The sequence below is a fragment of the Botryllus schlosseri genome, chromosome 3 (assembly GCF_051294905.1).
Source record: "Botryllus schlosseri isolate E-star chromosome 3, Bs_hap1, whole genome shotgun sequence".
NCBI lineage: Eukaryota > Metazoa > Chordata > Ascidiacea > Stolidobranchia > Styelidae > Botryllus > Botryllus schlosseri.
In genome coordinates this window covers 37,939,223-37,947,989 of record NC_137238.1, presented here as the reverse complement: position 1 = coordinate 37,947,989, position 8,767 = coordinate 37,939,223, and the positions used below count along the sequence as shown (strand labels likewise).

The 8,767-nt window shown below is 39.6% G+C and overlaps 2 protein-coding genes across 2 annotated transcripts in view; both read left to right on the top strand.

Moving 5' to 3' along the window:
- The first annotated feature begins 1,508 nt into the window (after window positions 1-1,508).
- On the top strand, window positions 1,509-6,934 carry LOC145435217 (uncharacterized). Its single transcript, XM_080312554.1, has 2 exons — window positions 1,509-2,152; window positions 6,379-6,934. The coding sequence occupies exons 1-2, from the start codon at window positions 1,679-1,681 to the stop codon at window positions 6,709-6,711; spliced, it is 807 nt and encodes a 268-aa protein (XP_080168680.1). The 5' UTR covers window positions 1,509-1,678; the 3' UTR covers window positions 6,712-6,934.
- LOC145435211 (cytochrome c oxidase assembly protein SCO2-like) overlaps window positions 1,887-8,767 on the top strand; it is an 85,336-nt gene continuing 78,455 nt past the window's right edge. Inside the window, exon 1 of the mRNA XM_080312544.1 lies at window positions 1,887-1,897. The gene's annotated coding sequence lies outside the window, so the exon portion shown is untranslated. The remainder of the gene's footprint in view (window positions 1,898-8,767) is intronic.

Here is an 8,767-nt window from a genome sequence, read left to right as displayed (position 1 = left end):
GTAAACAAACAGAAGATGCTGTCATGCATTAGAAATTTAGAATCCTCCCCTGTTTCTGGCACTCGAACAAATAATGAAAAAAAAACGTGCCGGATTTCTCTCCGTTTACAATCAAAAATCCTGATTCCGTACATATTACAGGCTAGATTCAGTTGATCTTCATTATCAATCAATAATACAAAGTACAAGCATCGGCGCCACGGCTACGTGACAATACCAGATAGAGCGTTGATGATATGTTCGGGTAACAAACTGAGTTTAGAACTTGACTACATCCGAAAAATCTTACTTGATAACGGTTACCCTGAACACGTCATCAGCCGCGGCATGGAGAGGAAATTAACGCAATTCAACGCAGAAAAACGAACAGAGCCCACCGCACGAACAATAAAAGATGTTTATATCCATCTACCTTGGATTGGCCCCATTTCCACCCGCTTTGAAAAACAATTGATTTCTGCTGTCGGTAAATGTTACGATACAGTCAAAACCAATGTGATTTTTACAACAACACAACTGCTCCCTTCAACACGCAAAGACGTGCTTCCTGCACTTCAACAAAGTAATGTAGTGTACGAATATAGGTGCCACTGTGATTGTGGCTACGTGGGAAGAACGTCAAGACGTCTGCAGGACCGCATAAACCAACATGTCCCCAGATTTATCAGAACACGTGCGTCACGCGATGTGAAAAGCTCACCCTTAACTCATCCACTTAAGATTGATGCTGATCGATCAAAGGCAATTAATTCTGCCATCGGCAAACATCTGTTGGATAATCCGATTTGTGCGAATAATTATCGAGACGACCGATTTCGAATCGTAGGTCGAGGCCGTTCACAATTCCATTTGTGTGCCTTGGAATCAACTTTTATCAAAATACACCAACCAAAACTCTGTCAACAAAAGGAGTTCGTGTATCACCTAAAAATAGTACATTGAACGCTCTCTCATTCGAAATTTCATGCTGGTGACGTCATATTTTGTGATACGATTGTTGATATACAATGTTCTTTCCAATTCTCTACTAGTTGCTGACGATTACCCCTGACGAGTGTCAGCCGAAAATATTCGGGTTCATTTCAATATGAATATACTATTTAACAGTTAGAACAGTGATTCTCAAACTTTTTGGACCCATCGCCTACTTATCAAGCTTAACATAATATCTTTATCGATTAGAGGTCATCACAAACCTTTTATTTGTACTTTCCGTAATATTCAAGTAGGTTGTATCCACGTACTCTAGTAGTTTTTCATTTATACTACATATATTTCACCAGATTTTTTAGCCTCCGTCCCTCAAAATCGCACATTGTGGGATTTTTTTATTATGCTCAGCAGTAATTCATACTCGCAACTAATATAATCATACTCCGGTCCAGTTCTGCCACGGGGCTGAATTTACGGGACACAAAAGCTGATCGAACAGCTGACAGAAATGTTTGTTTTGCTCGAGTGATTTCGTGCCCACGCCAGTTTGTTATTGTTGCTCTTCTAGTGAAGGGACCAAGGCTCGTAAGTCTTGTTGCGTGTCTTCAGTTCGGTTAATTAGCAAGTAACCCTAACACAAATTGAATCAGCTGCATCTGCATATCGAATGTTCGATTCAAGAAGACGACATATGGTGATATTCTGCGTTCGCGAACAGGCAATTGAATGCTAACCTGAAGGTGCAATGATGAGTGAAGCAGTTTCCGGATGTATTGTCCTAAATCAGCTATCTAAAAGCGGAGACGGGCTTGTTTTAAATTTGAGCGACGTTGAATCCGACAAGGAACAAAGTTTTCTTGTAGGGCGATCAATGGGTTGTGATTTCCGACTGAAATCAACTGAATTTCCACTGTTCATATCACGGCAACATGCTCGAATTACTGTGTGCGAGAATAAGATCTATGTGACGGACTTGAAAAGTGTCAACGGTACGTTTGTCAACGACACGATGCTGTATCCTGAGGTGAAAACTGAACTGAGTATTGGAGACAGCATTATGTTTGGAATCATGTTGCCGAATATTCCAATTAAACACGGAGATAAAGTGACAGCAAGTGACCCGATATTCAAGTTTCTCTTGGAGAGAAAAGTGGCTGCGGAAACCAAATGCGACGCTGTGGAATCAATGGATAATCCCAAGGAAATCTCTCCAGACCGAGTAAGATTATGATATTTTAAATCGACTGTTTATAGCGCAGAACTTCTATTGCTATATAACAATATATTACGTAAATATAGGGTTGGAACCAAGTCGTATTGCACCAAGTCACAAGTCAATCTCACTTTTATAGTTTTGACTGAAGTCAAGTCGAGTCATTTTCAATTCACCATCGAGTTATGGTGTCGGACTCGAGTTCAAGACATTGTGTTCATTGTCAAGTTCAACTCACTTTTTTCAAGCTCTACGACGATATTGAATGCCGCGCGTTCCTAATATGATCATTTTTCTCACTCTTAACATGTTTGTTCAAACACGATAAAAGACAGATTTGATATTGCTAGACGCGGCTTGTATCAAGGCATTTTGGATATTCTATGTCACATTACATTGCTACTCAACTAAATGCTGCAAATACGTCATAATTTAATCGAGTACCGTACAAGTAGAGGGAGAAATTTCAAAGTTTCGTCAAAAGTGGGCTACTCGGAGTGGAAGTAGCAAATTAAAGTCTGAAATGTAATCGACTAAGTTGTTGAAAAAGTGAATTTAGTATTTTTAGCGATAAATCACTGGTGGCTCCTTAAGAAATTGCAACACACACAATATCCTAACTGAAGGAAGGCTCCATGGGGATTGGTTCTTATATCAAGAAGCGCAAGCTGAAAAATTGTGATGTAGACAACTGTGTCAGAATGAAGCAACACGGTTTGTCACCAGCAGTGTACGCACGACTTTAGTGTTGTCAGCCAACAACTGCTGCTGCTTAACCGTTTGGCGTCGGCGTGGGTATTTTTACCCATTGCCGTTAGAGGGAAGCGTACTGTATTAGAACCACTATATATCCCATTCTAATCGTGCTGTTTATTTCTGCGGATAGATATTGTTTGTGCAAGTTCATTGATACCATAATATTTGATATATATTATATCTAAGACGTCGAAATCAGATATCAAATACCGTAGATAAATATGTTACAAAATACACTGTTTCAGCAACGCGCGCGTCATTGACCACTCTCACATAACGTACTGTATGTTTTGTTCTAGCCGCCTTAGAGCATAGTTGTTTCTTTCTGCGAAAAGCTAGTGTCCATACAGGTCCACACATATCTTCATACCTGATATTAGTTACATATAAGCTGTTCAAAAGCTATGCCGCGGGACAATATCCGCCAAAGCATAATTTCGCAGACGCCCATTCCTCATACCCGTCATATACACTGTCGTACATTTGGTTTTATTCGTCATAACCAGCTGTAGTTTGTTGCTATGAATAGGTTTGTCAGCTTCTGCTTTTTTTGCTAAAACAACTATACTAGTTAGTTCCACACCGCTCAAGGTTGCATTTGAAAATCGGGAAGCGAATTCCCGCAGACTGCCGTACCAGCTTCAAGCAGATGGATGAATACCCGTCACATAACGTGATATATATCGTGTTCTAATAGCCATAGACCTTCATAGATTGTGTCTTTGGATTGTTGTTGCCTATATGATTCTAAATAACGGCTAATGACCAAGTATAATTTGGAATACGCACAATATTACTCAGCGATTATACCTACGCAAAAGCGTACGTCTGGATATACAAAGAGCTGTCGTACATCGATATATATCTTACGTTGTAGTAATGATAAGCATTGGCGGTTTATCTCTTTCAATAAAACTAGTCAATCTCCACCTACAAGGCCAAAGTAAACAACATTAGTTATGCTTAAGTCACCCCAAGGCCGCTTCTGAAGATCCGCGGAGAGAATTGCTGCAGACTACCACGGTAGTGTCAAACGCAGGGACGAATATCCATAACATAAAGTGATATGTCCTGAATTCTGTTTGTAATAGACATTCTTAGATTGTTTCTGTGAAGGGTTCATGCCCATAAGATTATATCTACATCAGACAACAGGTATTAGTCATGTATATATCGAAATAACTGCAATACTACTCGGTGTGCATTACCTGCAAAATGTTGTATATGGCCTAGTTGACGGCAGTGCTACCAAATAACGTCATAAACTTTACGTTGCAGTAATGATAAGCATTTGCAGTATATCATTGTGGTAAGGACTGTATAATCTCCGTCTAGGAATACTAAAATGACTGATTTAGGTTCATAACAGTTTCAGTTATAAGCCTTTGAAGTTCGCCATGACTCACTCGCTAGGCGGCTTGCCGCAGCGAGTTGACTAACGGTCGGTATTGTTTAGATTAGAAATTATCGCCTGCTAGACGTATAGTGTCGACTCAGGGCTCTCTAGAACGATGAATACTGTGCCTATACAATACATAAGACTCTATCGTCATCGAATACCCATACTAAGGTTCATAAGGTCTGCAATTTAGCATTTCTGTTTCCAACCAACGTTTTCTCGGCCTCATCTTGATATACGTAATCAGACACTACGGCTGTGTCGATTTAAGTGGCGCAATCGGCTGCGCGTTGACATTTTGAATCGAACGAAACCTTGTCCACCGTGTTCGAATCCCAGGAAGGTACCATTTTTCGATTTTGAAAAATGAAGTAAAATTTTTCGAAAATGGCAGCCGGTGCCAATCGGTTAACGTTCTTTCTCCATTCTTGGCAAGCTACTTAGTAAGGACAGACACTTTCTACCCGAGAATGTAGAAAAGTATCTTTCGTTGTTGTACTACAACAAATTTTTCGATCATAATGCGTGATGTAACTAATGGAATTCTAACTAAGTCCAGATTTCGTTACAATAATGTTTTTTCATGTAACAATTTGTCAGTTTTCAAGTCAAAAAAGTTTTTTTCAGGCCAAACTCCTTTGTAAGGACAGACAGTTCAACCAGAAATGGAGATAAGCAGTGCAATTCTGACATTATGTGTTAATTAATTCTGTTGCTGTGAATGTTTGTAAAGTCCCTTTGCAAATAGATAGTATGATATTGAGAGGATTTTGGCAATAAACATATGATCTTGTTTTGAGCTGTAAGGGTTTAAGAACCGTAGGCTGAAACACTGATTTAATTGTTAGGCCTAAACAAATTTTTATCATCAAATCATAACCCAAGTGATATCCTTTTTTATAAATAATGTCGTTTTCTTATGAATGAAAAATGACTCCACTCGAGTCAATTTGTGTGTTGACTCGACTTATACAAGTCATATGACTCGAGACTGGGTCTACCAAGACGGTCATTTCATTATAATTTCGAAGAATAGTAAAGTTATCACACTATTGTTATTTTGTCTATCAGTAAGGCACTTGAAAATGCTACCAGAAACTGTTGAAAGTGAGGAAAATTAGTAGGCTATATCAGGGTTGTAACCAAGTCACAAGGCTCCGATTCACAAGTCAATCTAACTTTTATAGTTTTGACTCGAGTCAAGTCGAGTCATTTCAATTCACCACCGAGTCAAGTCCGAGTCCAAGTCAGCGAGCAGAGTGCCGAGTACGAGTCATGGTATTATGACTCGAGTCCGAGTCCAAGTCATTGTGTTGACTGCTCAGTTTCCAGTTGAAGTCTTGGTAAACCCACTCTTTATAACTCTGTTTGGTGATATCGAATGGTTCGCATTTATAATATACCAATTTTCCTCACTTTTAGCAGTTTATGGTCGCATTTTCAAGTACCAGTACCAACAGACGAAATCCCAATGGTGTGTTGGCTTCGGAATTACAATGAAATGTCGGTCTTGGCCGTGTGAGTCTCGAGTCAATGACTTGGTTCGAGTCATGCGCAATGACTCGAGTCCAAGTCGAGTCAATACACAGATTGACTCGAGTCGAGTCATTTCCGTGTTTTGAATAAATGACTCGAGTCAAGTCGAGTCATCAGAAAATCGTGACTCGAGTCGGACTCGAGTCGAGTCATGACTCGAGTCATTACAACCCTGGGCTATATTATGAATGCGAAGCTATCGATATCACCGAGCAGAGTTGTAAAAAGTGGGTTTCACATGACTTTATCTCGGAACTGATCAGTCAACACAATGACACTTGACACGGTGGTGAATTGAAAATGACTCGGCTTGACTCGAGTCAAAACTATAAAAGTAAGATTGACTTGTGTCTCGAAACCTCGTGACTTGGTTACAACCATGCGGTGATGTCATAAATCGGTGATGCGACTATTGATATCCTAGTTATTTTGAATTCTCTATGAGACGATTAGCCTTGACAACCGATGAAAATATTCTGGTTTATTTCAATATGAATATATTAATCAATTGCATAATTAAATTTTTTTGTTTTTTTTGCAGAAACCAGACGTGATAGTGCCGCTCACGGTGCAGAATTTAATTGAAAATGCGGGCTGCGATTTCACTTCGACCAATAAGGAAAACGAAGTCCCCAAAAAGAGAGCCTCGTTACGAAAACGCAGGAAAACGTTTTACGGCAACCGCAGAACAAATATCTCTCCGGAACAGTGCGAATATTTCAATTGCAAGATAGCGAAGATTCGTCGCCGCAGCAAAGTGATTTATTGGGTGCAGTGCGACAAATGCGACATGTGGTTTCATACCGAATGTGTCGGATGCGATTATAAACGGGTCAAGTCACACAAAAGCCAATTTTCTTGTGGGCAATGTTAATTTTTTTACGATATGCGAACTGCCATGTTCATGCCAAGTAATGAAATGTTGTTTTTTCTAATTAGTTGTGCGGTGTGAAAATTGACCGAGGTGTCTTGATTATTCTTCGAAGACACATTCCATATGTTTTTCTTTTCCATTTGTGCTTTTGGACCTGCCAAGGTTTTTCGTTTACCTGTATACCTGAAGGTGTTGCAATATACAAATGGTGCCTTTCTTTGTACATGCTGTGTGCCTGTATCATTAAGAGGGTCTGGGCTGGGCTGTGATAGGGCTCTCTGTATAAGTCGCCAAATCGCAATGCAGCTCATGCGCCCCATTACAGAAATGAGCGGATTTAATATTTTGAAATCTAAATCCTGTTATGGATTTGAGATTCAAATGTAGAATTAATTTCCTATCGCGTTCATATCCAAGTCCAAATTGCGTAACGATTGCGATCAAAAAGTCTCGTACGTCATAAATCATTTCTTACGACACCGACACCTGTTGTTATATTTCATTGCATCGCGCGTTCACATTTCACAGCCTTGCAGCGATTCTGACAAACACAACAATTACGTTCAATACGCCTTCTTTCAATCAGAAGTTACACATTGCTTGCGCAATGCAGACATAGGCCAATAACCATATCCTCGCTCTTTGCTGAGTTCACCAGAGTTGTTCATTTTATCTTTTGTTCAGATCATCCAATTTTCGGAACGTAGTTTTGGTACCACCACCATACGTTGGCTTATAATGACTCAACTTACTTCTTACAATCGCACGTCCTATATTATGATTCAGGCGAGCAATACTCCCTTCTCCGGTTTTATTTCCTAGGCCAGACCTTTAGTCCTACATTTGATCTACCGGCACCTTATACGCTGACGTAATCCATTCTTATTAATCGCTTTGCTCTCTTCCCCAAAACGCGTAGCTTTATTGTTTGTGATATAAATATATTACACAGACTCATCTTTCATTGTACGAGACTTCCACGGTTTCCGCTGTCATCATTGAATAATGAATATATTACACACTCGCTTGATCTCCTTTTCTTGTCTGCTTTACTCCCGCACTCACGCGGGTCGGTTCGGTTTATCAGCAATTTTGATCAGTTCAATACACCACAAAATTGCGATAGGCCTACATATAAAAAATAGGCCTAGTTGCTTGTATTTCGACTCGAATGTGGACAATTAGGGCTGTTCAAAAATAGCTTTTTTTTCCTGAATCTTACCGGTTACGTGATTAAATCGTTAGGTTGCCTTAAAAAACGACGCACACCAAATTTTAATTCATTCCAGCCAATAATCGCGGATTTCATAGAGTTTGAAAATTTAGAATTTACCCAAAGATGCAAAAAAAATATTTTGTAAAATTTTTCTGTCAACTCCATAAAATTGTTGCGCTGTCTTCAAAGACGATGCAAAACAAATTTGACTCAATTCCATCCCGTAGAAGCGGAGTTATTTGAGTTTCTCGATGATGATTATTGGATTTTCAGCCGATCAAGGATTATCCCCGAATTATCGAAGAAATACACACACAAATAGCTCCGCTTCTACGGGTTGAAATTGAGTCAAATTTGTTTTGCATCGTCTTTGAAGACAGCGCAACAATTTTATGGGGGTGACGGAAAATTTGACAAAAATTTTTTTTTGCATCTCTGGGTAAATTCAAACTGTACGAAATCGGCGATTATTGGTGGGTATGAATTAAAATTCGGTGTGCGTCGTTTTTTTAAGGCAACCTAACGATTTAATCACGTAACCAGCAAGATTCAGGATTTTTTTTGAACAGCCCTAGTGGACATGCTTGTCGACTGTCGGATGGCCGTCGGGATCCCATTCCAAAGGTCAAGTCCGGCATATTTGATAGAGCGATGATCTTTTCAGTCGATCATATGATATTTGGAGTTGGATGAAGTGGACACGCGTATGTTGTAGCCTACTTGCGCGCTTTTGATTCCGAGGTAAAGAACTCATTGAAATATTGGGGGCAATGACCGCAGTGGAACTGATACATAAATTTGGCGATTTCTATTTTCCGTATATCTTTTATGTTTAGGACA

Excerpts from the sequence above, each read along its gene's own strand:
- LOC145435217 (XM_080312554.1), top strand. The coding sequence starts at position 1,679 with ATGATGAGTGAAGCAGTTTCCGGATGTATTGTCCTAAATCAGCTATCT. Across the intron at positions 2,153-6,378 it reads AGGAAATCTCTCCAGACCGA|AAACCAGACGTGATAGTGCC; the intron begins GTAAGATTATGA and ends TTTTTTTTGCAG.